Source organism: Vigna unguiculata, chromosome 7, assembly GCF_037176805.1.
Source record: "Vigna unguiculata cultivar grain cowpea cultivar isolate G323 ecotype 2 chromosome 7, ASM3717680v1, whole genome shotgun sequence".
NCBI classification, from domain to species: domain Eukaryota; kingdom Viridiplantae; phylum Streptophyta; class Magnoliopsida; order Fabales; family Fabaceae; genus Vigna; species Vigna unguiculata.
Window position 1 is genome coordinate 41,960,320 of NC_140798.1, and position 21,744 is coordinate 41,982,063.

At 32.9% G+C, this 21,744-nt stretch overlaps 3 protein-coding genes across 8 annotated transcripts; 2 read left to right on the forward strand and 1 right to left on the reverse strand.

The window, feature by feature from the left end:
* Positions 1-781: 781 nt before the first annotated feature.
* On the reverse strand, positions 782-4,508 carry LOC114191747 (putative receptor-like protein kinase At5g24010). 4 transcript variants are annotated; one of them, XM_028081121.2, is made up of 4 exons: positions 4,337-4,508; positions 3,907-4,172; positions 3,738-3,802; positions 782-3,613 (listed from the first exon to the last, which is right to left on the reverse strand). In XM_028081121.2, exon 4 carries the CDS (start codon positions 3,487-3,489, stop codon positions 1,015-1,017), a length of 2,475 nt encoding a protein of 824 aa, XP_027936922.1. In that variant the 5' UTR covers positions 3,490-3,613; positions 3,738-3,802; positions 3,907-4,172; positions 4,337-4,508; the 3' UTR covers positions 782-1,014. The 4 variants fall into 4 exon arrangements, with proteins under 4 accessions (XP_027936922.1, XP_027936921.1, XP_027936920.1 ...); XM_028081120.2 differs by lacking the exon at positions 3,738-3,802 and having other exon boundaries at positions 3,803-4,172; XM_028081119.2 differs by having other exon boundaries at positions 3,738-4,172.
* Positions 4,509-10,035: 5,527 nt separating this feature from the next.
* On the forward strand, positions 10,036-14,356 carry LOC114190422 (ferric reduction oxidase 4-like). Of its 2 annotated transcripts, none has more exons than XM_028079295.2 (8): positions 10,036-10,217; positions 10,313-10,421; positions 10,513-10,689; positions 10,762-10,996; positions 11,152-11,479; positions 12,788-13,028; positions 13,156-13,862; positions 13,947-14,356. In XM_028079295.2, the coding sequence occupies exons 1-8, from the start codon at positions 10,064-10,066 to the stop codon at positions 14,084-14,086; spliced, it is 2,091 nt and encodes a 696-aa protein (XP_027935096.1). In that variant the 5' UTR covers positions 10,036-10,063; the 3' UTR covers positions 14,087-14,356. The 2 variants fall into 2 exon arrangements, with proteins under 2 accessions (XP_027935096.1, XP_027935097.1); XM_028079296.2 differs by having other exon boundaries at positions 10,516-10,689.
* Positions 14,357-16,354: 1,998 nt separating this feature from the next.
* Positions 16,355-20,831, forward strand: LOC114190579 (ferric reduction oxidase 2-like). Of its 2 annotated transcripts, XM_028079525.2 has the most exons (9): positions 16,355-16,455; positions 16,535-16,792; positions 17,835-17,937; positions 18,015-18,206; positions 18,326-18,560; positions 18,680-19,007; positions 19,104-19,353; positions 19,500-20,209; positions 20,491-20,831. In XM_028079525.2, exons 2-9 carry the CDS (start codon positions 16,594-16,596, stop codon positions 20,628-20,630), a joined length of 2,157 nt encoding a protein of 718 aa, XP_027935326.1. In that variant the 5' UTR covers positions 16,355-16,455; positions 16,535-16,593; the 3' UTR covers positions 20,631-20,831. The 2 variants fall into 2 exon arrangements, with proteins under 2 accessions (XP_027935326.1, XP_027935325.1); XM_028079524.2 differs by having other exon boundaries at positions 16,392-16,792.
* Positions 20,832-21,744: the final 913 nt, after the last annotated feature.

A 21,744-nucleotide genomic window follows, 5' to 3' on the forward strand; every position in this document is an offset into this window, starting at 1 on the left:
TCACTATGTAAGTGGATAGCAGAATTTAGCTAGTAGATTATTTAGTGGAGACTACACGCTTCCATTTCCATCTGGTTTTAAAATTGAACACAGCTTTCTGTTTGCTGTATCCAATGAAACTCATGCATAAAGGAAAACAACTCATTCACGTGTGTCAAAAGAGTGATGGCCGGCTTTGCCTGAGCTTTAGAATATATTCAGAAACAAATACCATCATAAACTTTAGAAAAAGATGAAAAAAAATGTGGAATATTAACATGTGAAATGCAACTGCACTTTCGATATATTTCAGTTCTAAATTTTCTGGTTTGAAAAACCATGTATGTACCTTTTACAGAAAATTCACTTTTTAGAGTTACATCGACTACCACTCTTGATTTTGTTCGAAGAGGTCAGTGATTAAGCTGTCTGAATCACTATTGAAGGAATCAAGTAACATGTTATGCATTTAGAATGGTAGTATGCAGTGTTCTGCTGGTGTTTAGTACTTTCATGTATTTTTTCTACCAGGGGATTGAGCAGATTCTACTTACTTTCTACTTTATTAAGTAAGCTGATTAATGAACTCATCATGTAAATTCAACCTACCTTCTACAATCCATTTTGTCTAGTTGATGTTCTAAAACAAAACTATTACATGTCTTTGTTTCACGTTACAGTTTCTCTTCTATCCTGAGGATTGGAATTGAAATTAGAACTTTGAACTTGAAATTCCAGATATATCATACAAAGGGGACACCAACCTATAGCTAGCTCATCACAAATTTGACTGATTCAGCTCTAGAACAACTACACAATTGCTGTATAAAATTAATGAATCAATTATACTGCAAAAATTTTAAGCGATCTTCAAATATCAGACAAGATATTCCAACATTTGTAAGAAAATATCAATGAACTAGTGCTATATAAGGAGCCTTCCATGACTAAATCTTGCTAATCATGGTTTTGGTGCAATGTTTTTCAAAAGAAAACTCGACAGAAAAAAAAAAAGTATGCAACCTTAGGGTACACCTATCTACCTTCATTGTTCATTAGCTGGGAAAACACTTGGCTAGTACTAACATCAGAAGAAAAATTATCATAATCCCTCTCTGCTCTTGTGCTGGTAGAAGGATTTCCTGCAATAACTGTACTGGTCACACTCGCAGCTTCACTAGCACTGGTGTTGGCATGTGGCTCCCTTTGTTGTCCACTTTCCTGGAGCTGAAGTGCATACTCCAAATTCCACAACACATCACCCATAGCTGGTCTATCAACTCCATACTCAGACAAACATTTCTCTGCAGTTTCACAAAATTTCTTTAAGGAGTCTTGTTGGACCTGTCCAACAAGATGGGGGTCAACAATTTTGTCCACCATTCCTTTCTTCAGCCATTCAAGTGCCCATTCTGCCAAATTCACCTGTTCTCTTGCTAATTGTGGATCAACAGCAGCTCTGCCACAAAGAACCTCAAAAAGCACTACACCAAATGAATAAACATCTGACTTATCCGTAAGTTGCTGTCTCCGGTAATACTCAGGATCAAGATAACCAAAACTACCTTTCACATTAGTACTCACATGTGTTTCATCAATGCATGGACCTGACCTTGAAAGACCAAAGTCAGCAACTTTGGCCACGTAGTCTTCATCAAGCAATATGTTGGTTGATTTAATGTCACGGTGGATGATTCCTTGAGCAAAGCCAGTGTGAAGATAGTGAAGACCTCTGGCTGCACCAATGCATATTTCAAGACGCTGCTTCCAAGAGAGAGGTGCTTGTCGTGATGAGCCATATAAATGCTTCTTCAGCGGACCCTTTTCTACATACTCGTAGACAAGTATCATTTCTGAATTTTCTTCACAGAAACCAACCAGTGAAACAAGGTGGCGATGGCGAATTTTGGACAAAACTGTTATCTCAGTTTGGAACTCGGGAAGGCCTTGTCTGGACCCTGGCATGCCTCTCTTGACAGCAACCTTTGTATTGTCTCTGAACACTCCTTTGTAGACCATACCAAACCCACCAGACCCTATAATCAAATTTCTATCGAAGTTGTTTGTTGCTGATTGTATTTCAGCAAAAGGGATCTTCAAGCCAAGAAGTCCATGAGAACCAGGCTCGGAGCTTCTACTGAGGGAACTCCCTCCAAACATGCTTAAAGGTGTCCATCCAACACTTTCCAATGTCCTTTGTTTTGGTTTCTTGTTCCTGCATTTGGTACCAAGTAGAAAAGCAGTTACAACTAAAAAAAAGACAGCAATTCCTCCAACAACTGAACCCACCAACAGCCACAAATTCTTCCTCCTATGCACAACCTCAGTACTGACAACATTCACCATCTCCATTATCTCTGCACCATTCAATATAGCATTCATCCTCATGGAACTGCTTAGCTCGGAAGGACCAACACTCACTTGAACAAAACCCGAGTCATCTGAATTTGTAACAAAATCCACATAGACAGGTGATGCAAGCGTGTGGATGGTAAGCACTGACAAATCAAGATCCTTGTATGCAATGTACCCATTGATGTACACATCAAAGTAGAGCAAGTTGAGAGCAGGACTAACAATATCACAGAAATGCAATCGAACCAAGTGCGGAACACCACCAGGAGACACAGGGAAGTTCCAGGTTATGTTGAACCTAGAAGCCAAACTTGAGTTATCCCTATTCATCTGCTGAGCAGTCATGTAAACATTTTCAGGTGCAATCTCTCTAGTTGCACCTCCCTTCTGGTAATTTGGTATGTGAGTGCTCACTGCAGGCTTTGCTGCACCCTTAAACACCAAATAATGTTCATCAGGAATCCAAGTCCTCCAAAGGGTGTCATTGAAAGGAGTTATTTTCAAACCCCCAACATTGATCCTATGAACAGTTTCCAAAACCTGAGATGAAAGGTTTCGGTACTCTTCCATCCCAGAAGGACCAACGACCCTGGCTCCAAAATCTATAACAAAGTCCACAGGGGCAGTAAACACCTCCAAAGCATTGACAAAGGCAAAACCTGAGTCACCAACAGGCCTAAACAAAATCTCAAGAAAGTTTGACTCTGTGTTTAGAATGAACTCTTTGAGAAGCACATCATTAGGTGGCTGGAAATTGTTCAGCACAGAAGCCCCATTAACAAAGACACTAAATTTTGCTGATTTTAGATCAAAACTTTGAGTCTTGAAGGGGAAGAAATGAAAACGCACAAAGTGGGTGCCGTTTTTCTTCATATTGAACCTGTAGCTCCCTGTGCCGCTGAAAACTCTTGCTGTGTGGTACAAAGTGGGCAAATTCTGAGGTGGCTTTTGATATGCGAGTGAAACAGAATGATCTGAAGAGAGAAAATTGGAACCTGGGTTGGTGGAATCGCCCGTGAAGACTCTGTTGAAGAGGGAAGCATTGTTGTGTGATCCACAACTGAGAAGGAAGTTATCTGTGGGAGAGAATGAAACTGAGAAGGGTGTGAGAAGGAGAAGGAGAAGGATAGAGGGTATGAGGAATCCGGTGTTCATTGAAGAAAGTTTTGAATTTGGCCTTTCGATTCCTTGAAGAGTGTGTCACGCTGAGAAAAACTCTCATGCCATGAGTAGTATCTAGTTTGAGGATGCAAAAGGGAAGTGTGATGTGTGGACAGAACTGCAACAAGAAGACAAGAGACACAGAGAGAGACAGTGACTTAAGTCCCAGCGAAGATTTGAGAAGGAAGATATGATATATAGTACATGAATTTGGTAAGCACAAGTCAAAGGATAACACCTACTCTTGCATTTGCTTTTTATGGTTAGTTGTTTTGAAACTCAACATTTTTGGACGTTTCTCACAAACCTGCATTAGTTTTCTCAGTTTTCTCAGCGCTCCACTTCATATACATGTTGTTTCATCTAAACTTCTGGGTACAAATTCAAATATTGATGTGGGAACAGAATTACCTGTAGTGGAACATAGCTGTGACATTGCAGCGAGAAAGAAAAATCTTAGTGAAAATATGTTTACAGGTGAGATAAACAAGTAACTGTTGAAACAAAAAGTTAATGAATACTTCTAGTAACTTATAGGAGATACTTTTAAAAGGTTACAAGCAAAGATAGTTTTACATGGCAAAAAAATCTATAAAAACGACAAAAATAAGTGTAGCATTGTCTTCCATCGTCTATATACAATGCATGTAATCTATGATTTGTATAGTCCTCAATTTCTGCAAGAAAAGAAAACATGTTTATAGTGTCATATGTACATATATGTTCAATGAATAATACTTTAATTATTTAAAGTTATGAAATTATAAAGTATTTTTATTGTGCAGATAGTGTACTGAAAGAAGGAAACCAGGCTCTCTGAGACAGATTTCGATTTCCTTACCTCAAGTAGCTCTCTCTCTCTCTGCAGGTATCCTTCTAGTTCGTTATCAGATTTTGTGTCATAAAAAATTGCATAAACAATTATATGTATCATTTTTTCAAACACCTTGGGTTCATTCACGTAGGGTGAAAAGATAGGTCACAGTTACATATTTGACAAATTTGTTGATAAGGGGTCAGATTATGTAGGTTTGAGATTGAAATCTCCCATTGACAACTCCATATAATTTGCACGCGTCTCTGAAACCTTATCTTATGATGTAGTAGGATGCAAATTATATTGTTAATGTCTTCCAGTGCAAAAAGGCATATGCATAGTGCATGCCAGCTCTACAACACAGTGCTGGATTAATTTATTCTTTGCATCCTCTCTAATATGATCCTCACAACTTAGTGGAAGTTATAAATCTTCTTGTCACACATCACATGGCCTTGGTCAACAGCACTAGATTTTTTTCCTTCCACATGCATTAGTCTATTTTGTAGAAATTAAGGTCATTTCTCACATGTCGGCACAAAGGGAAATACGGTTGGTTCAAGCCATGGCTCAGCATTACTCAAAATGACATCATTATTAGAATAATTAAAGGAGAGAGAGAGAAAGCATTTGCAAATTGTGTAGAATGAGATAATTACGAAATAGAAGATGAAAAATATTAATTAACCCTTTTGGCTTTTAACACTTGGTGTATACATGCATGTATGGACCATTGTTTTTTGTATGGTTCACATTGATTAGTGCAGTGGTTTATGTTGTCGCTTCTTCCAAAAGACCGTTGCGCATATTCTGCCACTACTTTTGCTTTGATGCACCTGCTTCGTATTAAAAGGTCACATGTGCACTACCCTTATGTTAATTTTTTTTAACACAATAGTTATTAACTTTTTTTTTTTCAGAAAAAAATAAAAATTAAGAAAAAAAATATATTTTCTGCTGTTGACATCGTTGTTCAACCATAAGTTTGAATTCTTTGTATGCTCTTTGACTACATCCATGTGATTAGCTTATCTATACTTGTTTTTTAAGGCAGTCTTTAAGTTTAAGCTTACGAAAAGTTTGATATAGACTCTGCAAAGTTTAACGTGCTTGAAGTTTACTTTAAGATTACTGAAATCCAAGAAGAAGCAAAATAGTACAAGAAAAAAAACTTAATTTATCAAAGTCCATAATAAGCACCACAACCATATCCGTCTACCAGATTATTACATTATGAGGGTTTTTTTATGATGAGACATTAGAAGATTCCGTATTAATAAATCATGAGTGAAAGAAACTAAAATAATACTTTTAATTAAAAATATTATGATAGTGAATTTATAAATAATTTTATTTATATATCATTTGTTTCATTCATTTTAATTAATGTGAAAGTTCCAACTCGTTTTAAATTTATAAAATTTATTTATGCATAAAATATGTATATGTGGGTTTTTGCCACTAGTGAGTGTAGTTAGTGTATTTTACTATTACTTTTGTTTTGTGATCCTTCTATGGGATCGGGAAGAGCTTTTCCTTTTATATTGAAATTGTTGGAAACATTTCTTACGGAATGATGTGCCAATTTGGAGGCCCAGTCCCAAAAGTATGTCCTATTCTAGCATTGGATTTGGTTTCAGACTCTTTAAACGGGCCTTGTTATTTCCATGTCTCTCATCTGGCGCCTTCTTCCTGCACCTCCAAGAAATCTTCTGTACCCCCAAAATTTACGTTTATACACTTATTTAATATACTGTGAGAATGGGTGAAAGTGGGTATGGACACAGTAAATTTCATTTACTGCATCAACGTCCCTGCACCCCCAAAACGTTATTATACGTTACTATTTAGTATTCTTCTACTCCGTTTCTTCTCCATCATCCAGCTTTCATTAAAATTTTTGCTCAGTTTCATTGTGGTTTGTGTGGTTCGTGGTCGTGAGAGCTGTATGGGAAACGGAATACAGAATTCGTTTCATAACGTTTTGAAACGGATTCTGTATTCCGTTTCAAAAAAATTTGCAATTTTTTTATGAAATGGAATACAGAATCTGTTTCAAAACGTTATGAAACGGATTCTGTATTCCGTTTCATAAAAAAATTGTTTTGAAACGGATTCTGTATTCCGTTTCAAAAAAATTTGCAATTTTTTTTATGAAACGGAATACAGAATCCGTTTCATAACGTTTTGAAACGGATTCTGTATTCCGTTTCATAAAAAAAATTGCAAATTTTTTTGAAACGGAATACAGAATCCGTTTCAAAACGTTATGAAACGGATTCTGTATTCCGTTTCATAAAAAAAATTGCAAATTTTTTTCTGAAATGGAATACAAAATCCATTTCAAAACAAAATATAAACCAATAAAAACACCAAACGGAATACATATTCCGTTTCAGCACGAAAAACATAAACACGAAACGGATTCCACAATCCGTTTCGTTAAAAAAAAATAAAAACGGATTTGGAATTCCGTTTCAGCTCTGTGCGAAATGGATTCCACGTTCCGTTTCATTAAAAAAAAAAACAGAAACGGATTTGAAATTTCGTTCTTTTATCTAATTTAAAGTTTAATTATCATTTAGTTTTATTTATTTTTATAATTACATTTATTTTTGAAAAAGTTATTTACAAATCAAATTATATATATATATATATATTACTTTATTTTAAGATATATATTAAAATATATGAAAACATAATAAATAAACAAAACAAAAATTAAAAAATATATTTAAAATCTTGAAGCGGATTCTGTCATCCGTTTTGGCATTTTTTGGGGGTGCAGAGGCCTACAACAAAAGCAGATTCGTGTTGACTGGGTGTAAGAGTGCAGTTAATTTTTTTTTACTGTGTTTTCTCTTTCTTCATTTAAGGGTAAAATTGGAAACAAAAAAAAATTTGGGGGTACAGGAGAAATGCTTTGGGGTGCAGGGAGAAGCCCCCTCTCATCTTTTTGCTAAGTTTCCGCTGCAGTTTTTTTCTATTCTAAAATATACTTTCAACGTAAAATATTTGAATTCATATTATACAGGATATGACCATACTATCCCCTGTGGAAGTATTTATCTTCGTCATTAAAAATATAATTAAAATAACCAGAAGATTAAATACTTTAATTAAGGACATTACCTAATTATCCCTAAATTAGATTTAACTTGCTTACCTAACATAATACGTAAAAACAGTAAATTTTCATTTATTGTTATATTTACTATATTTTACAAATTGTTAGTTGAACACATTTTTATATGTTGTATCTTTATAGGTACCCAACTCATCTCGATTTAAGAGAAAATGAGTCATTTCAAATCAAAGAATAAAAAAAAATCTTATGAGAATATATTAACATTGACATATTTTTTTTTTTTTAATACGGTATATTTTGAAAATTTCACATTTAATATATAAATGGGATGTAAACCTTATTAGGTTTAGCAGAGTCCAACCACATAAGGCATTGACACCACTCTCAATCTAAAACCTTAAGCCAATAGGTTTATGGGTTTTTATTGTTATATAGTACTCTATTTTCTCATTTCTGATCAATGTGAGACTTAGACTCACACTTGGATTCCTAACAAACCTCACCTTATATATTAGTTTTGTAAAGTTAAATTATACTTAAATTTATTTTTTAGATATCAAATAAGAGTAATTTTTATTTTGATATGTAACTATTAGTCAAAAAATTAAAATTTCAACCATAATAAAACAAGAAAATATATAAAATAATATCAACAAAGAAAATAAAACTCTAAAGACAATTATAATGGAACACACAACACGATCTAACTAATCTCAAATAATGTTTGGTAAATGTTCCATTGCTCTCTTTTATCATAAGGTATGACTAAACTCTACGCAAATATAATTTAGAGTTCTACTCGTTGCAAATAATATTATAAGAAGCTAAGAAAGATATTGGAAAAATATTACATACTTGTAGATTAAAAAAAAAAGTTGTTTAGGGTTGACATTCTATTATATCATGTATGTTGACTTTTAAATTGAACGAAGCAATTGTGGATGATCATGCCATATACCATGCATACTTCATGTTACATCCTTAATCCATCAAGGCAAGCAATAATAATAATAGTATATAAGATCGACTTGTATACATTTAAAAAAAAAAACAATAAGCTATAAATCATTTAATTCATTAAAGTTGTTTACTTCAGAACTATAAAATATACTTAAACGAATCATAACATTAGCAAAACCGTTAAGTATGATATCCAAATTCTGAACTTTCCATTTTCCATCCTTATATTTATCAGTACTGCATGTCGTACATGATTAGTACCGAACCTCAAGTCAACTGTACTATCATTATATATATATATATATATATATATATATATATATATATATATATATATATATATATATATATATGAAAATAATAATTTTAGTGTTTTAGGGATAAAAACTAAAAAGATTTATATTTTTTTGACATATACGGATTTTATCGACTTATTGAATTAGAGTTCAACAGTTATCTGAGATACTAAAAGTTTGAAAATTAATGTTACCGTGTGCTGTGGATTTGCTTTATATGCTGAGACAATGCTGGTCCTGTATGTTTGAATGCACACATGAAATGTGAAGTTATATATATTGCATGGATAAAAGCATCTGTATAAAGAATTTATAAACTCAATTAATGTTTCAAATTAGTGTGGTTATCATTCCATTGATTCTCAATTTATATTAGTGTAAAAAAGTGTGTATATATTATGAGTGGTAGAAAAAAAGAAATAAAATAAAATGATAGGTTAATTGTGTTAGGATATTTAAAAGGAAAAACATTATTTCACACCGATAACTACATTTGACAACCTATTATATAAGGGTAATAAAAGAGAAAGTGAAAACTAGTAATTAATAATGTCAAATGAATATAAAATTATTTTGGTGTAAAAAAAAAAGTATAATTTTCCTATTTAAAAAGAATGTGTGTGAAGTATCACTTTTCATATCTCTCTATCAAAATTATTGTCGTAAGGTTATAGGATAAATGGTTTTTTTTTTTTTTTTTTTTTGAGAATATACACCGCCAAAAACTGTTACTTACATTCAATGAAAATATTTTGAGCATGAAAAAATGATGTTTCACTTCAAATGACAACCATCTAACATTCGTATAAAATTACAATAATTATAAAAAATAAACTTTTATATTTATAAAAATAAATATAAAAAACAGTAAAAGATAATGTGTAAAAAAATTGAGTATCAAATTACCATTATCTTTTTGAGCGTGATTTCATCCGATTTTAATATGAAATCTGGTCCCTTCAACCAAATTCATTGTACAAATAATTGTCAGAAAATGATGGACACCCATGATCCCTAGATAACACATAAAGACAAATAAAAATAAATGTAAACTATGTTTAAGGCATTTAAGAATTGAGATTAAGTAATTTTTCAAAACTTAATGAGATGTTTCTTATAAAAATGAAATTGTAATAAAGTTTCAAGTAGAAATTTATTTTTTAATGTTAACATCCACATTACGTAAAAAATGAGATATGAAATATTTTTTCTTTAGCCGGTGATTTACCTTTTAACAAAGATGAATGAGTAGAGTTTTTAACACATGGAGTTAAAGTGATATAAGTTATTTAGTTATATAAATATAATTCCAACTAGTAACCACAACCCATAAGGTGTCTGAATTTCTATATATAGCCCTTACAAATGAAGATTCAAAGTTCATTATATCATACAACACAGTAGTTGATGATGAGGAGCCCCACATTGGTTAAGATAATTTTTCTTTTGGTGTTTGTTGGGTGGCTCATGGTTTGGATCTTGTTACCCACAAAGGTTTACCGGAACACATGGACACCCCAACTCAAACAAAAATTAAACTCCACATACTTTAGAGAGCAAGGTGATTCTCATTAATTTTTCATTCAATTTAATCTCATGCATCTCTTTCTATGCTCTTCTTTTCTTTTCTTCTAATTACACTGTTCACTATTTCAGGCACAAATCTCTTGCTTTTCACATTCCCCGTTGTCTTCATGGGGGCTCTGGGTTGTATTTATCTCCATCTTCACCTCAAAAAACCTGAAAACCTATCTTCTTCCCAAAGGTACAAAGGGTCTTATAGAGAAAAAGAAACAAAAGGGTCACCACAATTGGTTATAGGTCTCAGTAATTTTATATATGTTTCTTGGTTTCAGCAGAGGAAGGTTACGTTTGTTGAGAAGGCCAGTTCTTGTGATGTCTCCAATAGGAATTGTGACATCAATGGAGCTTATTTTTGCAGTGATGTTTGGTGCACTCTTGATATGGTCCCTTTCCAATTACCTACACACTAGCTTTGAGCACCTCCATATGCACAAGGAGGGTGAGAAAGTGTAAGTGCTTCACTTTCATGGTTGAAATCTTTAGAAAAATAACCTAAATGGAATATGAGTGGTTTGTGGCAGGTGGGAAGCAAAGTTCAGAAGTGTATCTCTGAGAGTTGGATACATAGGAAACATATGTTGGGCATTCCTATTCTTTCCGGTCACAAGAGCATCTTCCATTCTTCCCCTTGTTGGATTGACATCAGAGTCAAGCATCAAGTACCATGTTTGGCTTGGACATTTATCCATGCTGCTTTTTGCTCTGCACACCATAGGTTTCTTTATCTACTGGGCCATCACAGATCAAATGAAAGAGGTGATCTTTTTCATATGAGTGGTCATACTTTCACACCATATAGGACAAAATTACATTATTTCACACTAAATAGTACCATTTCTATCAATAGGAAATTTTTCATTAGCCTTATATGTTTGAACTAATGATATAATTAAATTATAAACAAATCTCAGAGCCTAGAGTGGAGCAAGACATATGTATCAAATGTAGCTGGTGTTATTGCAAGTTCAATTGCGTTAGCCATGTGGGTACCAAGCTTTCCTCGGTTGAGGCGTAAAATGTTTGAGCTTTTCTTCTACACTCACCATCTCTACACTCTCTACATCTTATTTTATGCCATTCACGTCGGAGTTGAATACTTGTGCATGATCGCTCCTGGGATCTTCCTCTTCCTCGTTGACAGACACCTCAGATTCTTGCAATCTCGCCAAAATGCACGCTTGCTATCAGCTCGCATTTTACCTTCTGCTGTAGTTGAGCTCAACTTCTCCAAGACTCCAGGTAAGGATATTTATATCCACTAGAAATAAACTGAATTAATAATATATAAGCATATATAAATCTCATATTATAAATTAGTTTTAAATGATGAAATTAGACTTAGGTTGTATTCCTATCTATTCATGATTTTCTATTAGCATAGACGGATTTGATTCCAGCAATTTGAGGGTGAGATATTTGCATATGAGAAGAGATTTGAGGGTGAGATATTTGCATATGAGAAGAGATTTGAGGGTGAAACCTTTACTTTTACAATTATACATCCAAATACGAGTGAAGCTTGCATGAGAGAATTGATACCTGCTTTTGTGCAAGGTCATGATTCCGAAGAGAGGCAAAGGGGAATCGGTTTTAGAACTGATTCCATGTTACATATCTATATGTTGAGAGAATCGATTCTATTACCATTATATATATCACATCAAATAATAATAATAATAATAATATATTAATTTTAATTATAAAAGCAATATAGTAATTTTAAATTTTAATTTATTAAAACATTTTTTTAAAATTTTATCACATCAAATTTTTCAAAAACATTCATAAATTGCACTTTCAAATCTTTTCAAAAGTTTTAAAAATATAAATTTTATCTTCAAATCCACCCAAATTCATCCCGTCACTCTCTTTCAAATCCTTTTTTGAATAAGAACACAACATTAAAGTCTACTTTTTAATATGGTATCAAAGTCATGGGTTAGAGTCTTCCTAACAAAATTTGTTGTTTGTTAAGTCTATTATTTTATCCGTTGTCAGACTGTTATCGGATCACTCATACACACACGTGTATGTATATATATATATATATATATATATATATATATATATATATATATATATAATGTTTGAGATGTATATGTCTTAGTGTGAGAGGTAGATTGGAAGTCTCATGTCAACTACAAATAAGATCAATTTATAATATATAACTGAGTGCAAATCTTACCTTAAAATTGATCTTGTAGGATTAAGTTAAACTTAAAGAAGACTTGATAACATTATCATGGCATTTTCTTAATTTTAATGTATTAGTTATGATTAAAAAAAAATTAAATCTTAGGTGTATATGTAATTTGATTTGATGTATGAAACTTTAGGTTTTGACGTGAAATATATTAAAGTTTCTTAAAATAACTATGATTTGAAGGTGGAAAGATTATCTTTAATTTGATTCTATGTTAATCAAACATGCATTAGAATAGATGTTGGTTAACTGTTATTATATGACAACCCATGTGAATAAGTTTATCACCTGAACAAAGTTTTGCTAAGTAAGTTATGATTTGATGGTATAATTCCTGACTTCAGATTTGTTGTATAACCCCTCGAGCATGGTGTACATAAATGTACCCAAAATTTCGAAGCTGCAGTGGCACCCTTTCACTGTGATTTCTAGTTGTAATATGGAGAAAGATATTCTAAGTGTTGCCATTAAAACTGAGGGTAGCTGGACAAACAAACTCTATCAGCAACTTTCTTCATCTGCTTTGGATCATCTCAACGTATCTGTTGAAGGACCCTATGGACCAACTACTTCACATTTTCTAAGGTAACAAAAAAAAAAAAAAGAAAATGCTTCTTGCTGGTAATGATTTTGGCTGTGCTTATTTATATGCAGTAATGGAATAATTTTCAATTGTAATTTGTAAACTAATTTACCGTGTATCTTAAAACAGGTACGAAGAGCTTGTGTTGGTGAGTGGTGGAAGTGGCATCACACCCTTCATATCTATAATCCGTGAGCTCATATTTCAAAGCCAGCAAGAATCTCATGTTCCAAGAGTCCTACTTGTTTGTGCTTTCAAAAACTACGTTGATCTAACCATGTTAGATCTTATGCTTTCTGTTTTTGGCTCATCAGACCAAATCTCAAACCTTCGATTTCAAATCGAGGCCTACATTACCAGAGAAAAAGAAGAACCTCCTATAGATTCACAAAAACCGATCCAAACCAAAAGGTTTAAGCCTACCCTCTCAGACACTCCTATATCAGTAGTGTTAGGCCCAAACAACTGGCTATGGCTTGGTGCTATAATCTCATCATCCTTTCTCATGTTCCTCCTTCTCCTGGGGATAATCACTCGTTACTACATATACCCTATTGAAAATAATTCAGATGATGTTTACCATTGGACCTTTAAGGTTTTGTGGTTTATGTTTCTACTTTTTGCAGTGGTGTGTGTATGTTCTAGTGCAGTTTTTCTGTGGTGGAGGAGACAAAACACCTTGGAAAGTAAGCAAATCATGAATGTAGAAGTTCCAACACCAACAACATCACAAGGGTCATGGATATATGGGTCAGAGAGAGAGCTCGAAAGCCTTCCCCATCAGTCTCTGGTGCAAGCAACCAATGTGCATTTTGGTGCAAGGCCTGATCTCAAGAGTAAAGTTTTCAGGGTTCTTTAAATTGTTTGGTTTACTGTTTCATTGGGGGTGATGATATAAATAGAAATTGTTAATGTTGCAGAAATTCTGTTTGATTGCAAAGGAAAAGATGTTGGAGTCTTGGTGTGTGGCCCAAGGAACATGAGACATGAAGTTGCCAGAATTTGTGCTTCTGGTTTGGCTGATAATCTTCACTTTGAATCCATCAGCTTTACATGGTGATGTATGGTTATGTATATAATATGTTGTATGTACATTTGTCAATAATTGTTGTAGCTTTAATTTGTATAACTATTAATGTTGGCTCAATATCGATACACTTTTCTGCTAGTAAATAATGGAGTATCGATTAGCAATGGTGTGTTATGTGTCAGATTTGGTAGTAGATAATGGAGAACAATATCGATACACGTTTGTTCCTTTCTGGTGTGTTATGTGTAATGTATTGAATTGAGTGGAGGTTAGCAACAGGTAAACTATATATTAATAGTATATTTTTCTGTTTTACCATTTACGTAAATTCTTTTTTTTCCCATAAAGATAGAAAAAATTGCTAATTCTCAATATTTTGGCACTATGTACAACTTATAATCGTAAATGTATGGATTTATTCATAATCAATGTATAAGATTTACTTAATTATTATCAATATATTATTATTAATATTGTTAATTAATTGATAAAAAATTCTCAAGATAGAGTTTATATATAGGATACAAATATAAGATTTACTTAATTACTTATCAATATATTATTATTAATATTGTTAATTAATTGATAAGAAATTCTGAAAATAAAGTTTATATATATAGGATACAAATAATTCCAATACACTTTCTTAAGGCAAAGCATATACAATGATTTCATAAAATTAGTTTAAATAGGATAAATTGATTTATGAGTGAGTTGTGACCCAAAGACAACTTGTTAGCATGTCAAAACTTGACGGATTAGATTGTAATTTTCAACCCACTAGCCTGTTTTGACACAGATGATCAAATTAGCGGGTTCGCTTCTTGCCCGCTATTTGTTTTATTATTATTTTTAGTTAAAAATTAAAAAATAATTTATTAATTAAATTTTTTATAGATGTAAAAATATGTTATACTATTATAATTTAAATCATTAACACTCATAAATTAAATTAAGTTTCAATTATTAATTATAATAAAATAATTTAACATGTAAATATAATATATTTTAATTTATTCAATTAAAAAAATTAATTAATCAATTCAAAGCTTAGAAAATGTTTACATGCTTAAATATACTTTAAATATTTATTTCTAAGTATATATACAAAAGTGGTGGATCATGCCGTTTTGTCACGGGATGGGTTGCATTTTCTGACTTATTTTTTTTTTCAAACTAGGATGATCTAATATGTTTTTGGCAGGCCAAAAAACAAGTCCAATTAGTCCATTTTATCACCCTCTTAATTTAATTTATATCTTGTTGACATGAATTTTGAACCAATTTTTTTATTTAAATTCAAATTAACATCTCAAATTATTGACAATAATGAGATTTACTTTTTTCCTCTTACAAAAGAAATAACATTTCATTAATGACATATATTACAATTTGATATTCTCTCTTTTCTCCTCTTCATTAATCACTATATATATATATATATATATATTTATTTATCTATTTTTCATTAACATCTCACAAAAATTTCTAATATATTTTAATAAATATTTGAATTTACTCTTGGATCGAAAAATAATTCAAATTACACATATAAATCATCTCTATGTAAGAATAATAAACTAAGAAAAATAATAAAATTGTTTTTTTTTTCTTGCAATTCCTATTTGTAGTGATCATGTTTTCCACATTCATGACATATTTTTTCATGTTTTTCTTTTTTACTGGCGACTTATCAACTCTTAAAATTTTCATTTTGAGTTACTTTGTCTCCATCTTTTTCTTTCATTTGTTTGTGATAGAGGGGATCTCCAAAAGTTCAATTATTCACTTATTCCAATGTGGAATAGAGGTACTACTTTTTAGACTCTCATCTCACCATACGATTCAATATTAAATTCTCTCCAGTATACTGTCAACTTAATAAACACCGTTTCTTAATCAATCTATTTTAAATATCAATAATACAATATATATAAATGTTAACGAGTGACAACAATAACTTAGAATACATTTAAAATAACAAATATTAAATCTTACTCAAGTATAAGGAAATGGCATCTATGTGTTAAAAAAAAAAAAAACTCTTACCATAAATATTTTAGATCTAATATGAAGTTTCTAATAAGTTATTCCTAAAAGTAGCGAGTTGATGTATGACTATTCCAACTTTGAACCCCACATGGGACTCGCTTATGTGGTATGTTAACATAAAGACAAGCTTGGCTTCTATGGTGTGTGTGGCTTTAAATATGTCACAATTGACAATTCCACTGTAAAGAACCCAAAAAAAAACAATATAAATTTTGTTTCTCATCATTGTTTTACTTGTTAAAAAAAGGGATCAAACTCCATCAGAAAAATCCATTTTCTCATGTATGGACGAAACGAAGCACCAAGTGTGCACGACTTTAGGATATTACCACTGAAATAATTTACATGTGAGCAATCTGAATCTTTTTTTTTTAATTCCACCCTATGCATGGTGGGGTTTAAAAATATATATATGCATGTGCGCAGAGTAAAGTTTCTCACAGAAGAGAATCATCTCAAGGTGAAGAGAGAAAGGTAGAAGAAGCATGAATTCAGAGTCAGAGATGAGTAAAGGTGTTTCTGGGAAGATGAAGAAGTATTTGCAAATGGGGATATGGTGCTTCTCATTGTTGATCTTTGTTGGGTATGTATTGGTTTGGATTGTGAGACCTACCAACATCTTCTATCTACAATGGTTTCCAGACATTGAAGCAAAGGCAGATTCTGTATTCTTCGGTGAACAAGGTTTGTCACTGTCACTGTCACAAATGTTACAACCATGTCTTTCAACTTTCTTCCCTCTTCACTTTCTCACCCACAAAGGTGTGGGATAAATTTTTTTCAATAAAATACAAATAATATTATAAAGTTTTCATGAATGAAGATTAACTTGTGCTAGTCAGCTCATCGTAAAACTTATTCATATGTATAAGTAATTTTGTTCTCATGACACTTTCAAATTGCATTGAAATGGGCTCTTGATAAAGATAAAGATACAATATATTTTCTGCTTTTAATTTTATTGAAAGAGATATTATTTCTTTTATTGTTATCATATATGAAAGGATACAAATCTCACCTTACAAATTGGTTTTTTGGGGTTGAATTATACTTAAAGTCCACCTCCTGATATGGTATCGATGTCACTGTTTAAAAGTTTATTTTAGCGAGATTTCTGTTTTTTGATCATATAGTTCACTGCTATCTCAAGCTGCTATCGGACCACTCATTAATATCTAGTCTCACCCAATATATTTCAACGTAAGGAGATAAAAGTTCCACATCGACTATAGATAAGACAATTTTATAATATATATAAGTGGGTGGAAACTCATTTTATAAATTGGTTTTGTAAGGTTGAATTAGAAATCTATTTTCTAAGCCTCTTTTATATATTAGAATAGAAAACGTATATATAATATATGTAATGCAATTTTGGAGAGTAATATAATTTAAATTTGTTATAATATTTAAAACTAAGAGAAAGATGCGAAGAGAAAAGTATACAACGAGATAATTAAATAAAACAAATAAAAAAAGAAAACAGATCTTCTAAAAAATGTCTTAACGTGAGAATTGTATATCGTTTTCTTATTTTTGGGGCAAATGAATGAAATGATACATATATTTAATATGTATTTGAAAAATTAGTCTATTTTTTCAAATTCTTCAATTTGGTTTTATTATTCACAAACTATTTTGTATGTAATGAGACGAATTGGCTGGTATTTGGTATAAACAATTTGCATTATTAATTTACTTGCATCTACCTTGTGTCTTTGCACAGGGACAATCATACTCATATACACATTTCCAATCTTATTAATTGCGACTTTGGCGGGTTTATATCTTCACTTAGAGCAAAAACGTTCGAATCACAATAGTGAAAGGTACATTATTTCATACCTGTTATTCTCATCACTTTCTTATTCAAAATTCACTAACATTGCTACTTTCTTTCTTCTAGCAAGGGGAGATTCTTAGGATTGGTATCATGGAAAAGACCATTGCTGACAAAAGGTCCTCTTGGGATAATCACCATGACAGAGCTCTCTTTCGCCATCATGTTTGTTTTACTCTTGATTTGGACCTTCTGTTCCTACTTACATAGCATGTTTGCAAGCGCCGCACAAGATGCAGCAAAGGAGAGAGACCAAGTGTGAGAGAATAACCCATCACTGCATCAATTTTCAAATCATAAAAAAGAGTTATTTGCTACATAATTCAGATAATATTAATGTATGTATTTCCAGTAACAGAATAGTTCTTGTTGCACAGGTGGGAAGTGAAGCTGGAATATTCAGCCATTGCTTTAGGCCTTGTTGGGAATATTTGCTTGGCTTTATTGTTCTTTCCTGTCACAAGAGGGTCTTCAATTTTGAGGTTCATTGGCCTAACTTCAGAGGGAAGCATCAAGTATCATATATGGCTAGGACACACTGCAATGATCCTCTTCACAGCCCATGGTCTTGGTTATATCATTTTTTGGTACAAGACACACCAAATCTTAGAGGTAATACATGATAGAGAACTTTAAAATAGCAAATGGCCAACCTTTTCAAAGTTTTGGTCATTTTCCAATCATAAACTACTGAATGTAATGTAACCGATAGTCCACAAACTTTGATGCAGATATTCAAATGGAACAAAGTTGGAGTGTCAAATGTGGCTGGAGAAGTTTCTCTACTTGCTGGATTAATCATGTGGGCTGCTACCTTACCTTCCATAAGGCGAAAAGCTTTTGAGCTTTTCTTCTACACTCATTACCTCTACATTGTCTTTGTAATCTTCTATGTGCTACATTTGGGATTTTCCTCCTCTTGCGTGGTGCTTCCAGGGTTTTACCTATTCATGATCGACCGCTACTTGAGATTCCTACAGTCTCAACAGAAAATTCGCTTGCTTTCTGCCAGAGTTTTGCCTTGTGAAGCTGTTGAATTAAATTTCTCCAAGAACCTAGGTGAATGAATGGCTCTAAGAAGTTCTTTATGAACTGTGTATCTGATTCTATTTGAAGTTCCGATTTTTTTATTTCTCTTTCATTTTTCTGCAACAGGACTGAGCTATGCCCCCACAAGCACCATTTTCATTAATGTTCCTAGCATTTCCAAGTTGCAGTGGCACCCTTTTACAGTCACCTCCTGCAGTGATACTGATCCTGACACCTTAAGCGTTGTCATCAAAAGTTCAGGAACCTGGTCCAATTCTTTGTACCAGAACCTATCATCTTCATCTTCATCTCCATTATCCCACCTTGATGTCTCCATTGAAGGACCCTATGGACCGGGTTCAACCTTTTACTCAAGGTACTACTAGACACTTGCTAGAGGAACTGTTCCACTGTATTTTTTTTTTCAATGAATCTAATTCTTGGGAAGATTTCAAAGTCAAAGAATATTTGTTAGATGAAACTTCACAGGGTAGGACTTGATGAAACCTTCCATGCATGCAGGCATGAATTGCTTGTGTTGATAAGTGGAGGAAGTGGCATTACTCCTTTCATTTCCATAATCCGTTCACTGGTCTTTAAGGCCAACACTGAAGGTGGCAAAACTCCAAGAGTTCTTCTTCTGTGTGCCTTCAAGAAGTGTATTGATCTCTCCATGATAGACCTCATCCTCCCAGTTTCCGCCACCAGCACCACCTTCGATGTCTCACGTTTGCAGCTCCAGATTGAAGCCTATGTGACCAGAGAGAAACAGCCAGACATGAATGACAAAAGGCTTACTCAAACATCATGGTTCAAACCAAATCTATTAGATGAACCAGTTTGTGAAATTTTAGGAAAAAACAGTTGGCTCTACCTTAGCATTATCATCTCATCCTCCTTTATATTATTCCTTCTGCTTATTGGCATCCTAACTAGATACTACATATATCCAATTGACCACAATACTGACCTGATATACCCTAATTTGTCAAGGTCTAGTCTAAGCATGTTATTCATATGCGTATCTATCGCCATTGTAGCAACATCTGCTTTCCTATGGAACAAGAAACAGAACAAGGATTTGGGGCAGATTAAAAGCATTTACGCATCAGATCAATCAACTTCTCCGGGTTCAGGATACTACAATGCTGACAAAGAATTAGGCAGTCTTCCCCTCCAATCCCTAGTCCAAACAGCTAACGTACATTATGGAGAAAAACCAGACATAAAAAGTAAGATTTTTTTTGTTTTTATTTTGTCCCATGTTTTTCCAATTAGTTTGTTACATTTCCTGAAGCTTAGTTATTATATTTACATTGAATATTTTTTAGCTAAATGACATCAAACTAAAACTTCAATGATCTAACAAGTAATGCTTATTGAAAGATATGCTACTAAAATTATGAGATTTTTACTTGTGAAGACAAGTTTCTTGTTACATTTTATAAAGACTAGATACTGGTATGGATGTTCAAGTCAAACCTTAAACAGGAAATCTTTCATTCTTTGGCAGAAATACTCTCCGGCTGTGATGGATCAAGCATTGGAGTTCTTGTTAGTGGCCCAAGAAAAATGAGACATGAAGTAGCATCAATTTGCACTTCTTGTTCCACAGATGACCTGCATTTCGAGTCACTTAGCTTCAGCTGGTGAGATGCATAAATTCTGCGTGTATTAATTTGGTTACTAGATTCTTCTTCATCTGGGGAGCTTAGGATCTTTAGATTCATACAAGCCTGTAATACAGTGTACAAAAGTGATTATTTTGTTTGTACATCTTTTGTAAAACGGATCATTTTGCTTTGCATACTGTGATTAGTTTGGTGAAATTGCAACACACTGACCTATGTTCAACTCTGTGATCAACTATCTTACTTCTCGATCATGTATTCTATTTTTATGTGAGAAAACTTTATACAAAATGTTAAAAAAAAAAAAAAGGAATTTCAAAACTCAATCACTGGAAGTGTTGAGTGTTGGACATCCAACACTGACATCCCTGACATCACAGAAATGAAGTAAATTGAACCACTGAAGGTTCCTATAAGAGCTATGCTAGTGTTAAGAAAGTGTCCCTATTACAAAAGTCATAGCCTAATTCAAGTTTGCAAGATCAAAACATATAACTGGCAGGTACCATTGGTGGTGGAGTAGATTGTAGCAAGTGAATTTCCTTTAGAAAGAACCACAATAGAGACCAAGAACCACATCAGATGCTTTCTTTTCCTAACTGCTTTGTGTGCTTTTCCATAGTACTTGCACATGTTGTTCCACTTTGACTCAACACTCCAGTTATGCTCACCCTAGGTGCTGATTCTCATATCAATGTGCTAGAGATTTTTAAACAGTACATCGTACACAAGTGGTGCAAAATTTACTTTCACCATCTACTCCGTCTCACTTTTGTGCCTTAAATATACCTACAGGGCACGGAAAATTATATTAAATCACAAAAAATAGCAACATATGCAGGTAGTACATATACCTTTCTTCTTGTTTGCAGTTTTAAACTCTCTACTTTTACTTGGCTGAATATTATTTACAAAATTACAAATATAAAATATGCAGAATAAACATATGGTAGGGTAAACAAATGTAATAGAATGAATAAAAGACCCACGAATTGGTGTTTAACTTCTTGAATCAATGATGGGTTGTGAATTTTGCGTATGTAGTTAGTCTCCAATGTCCTCATTCTCCAATTACACAAGCTCTTCAACTACTCCGCGCATTATCCAGTGGTGGCAGAGTAGTTATGGGTTTTGGT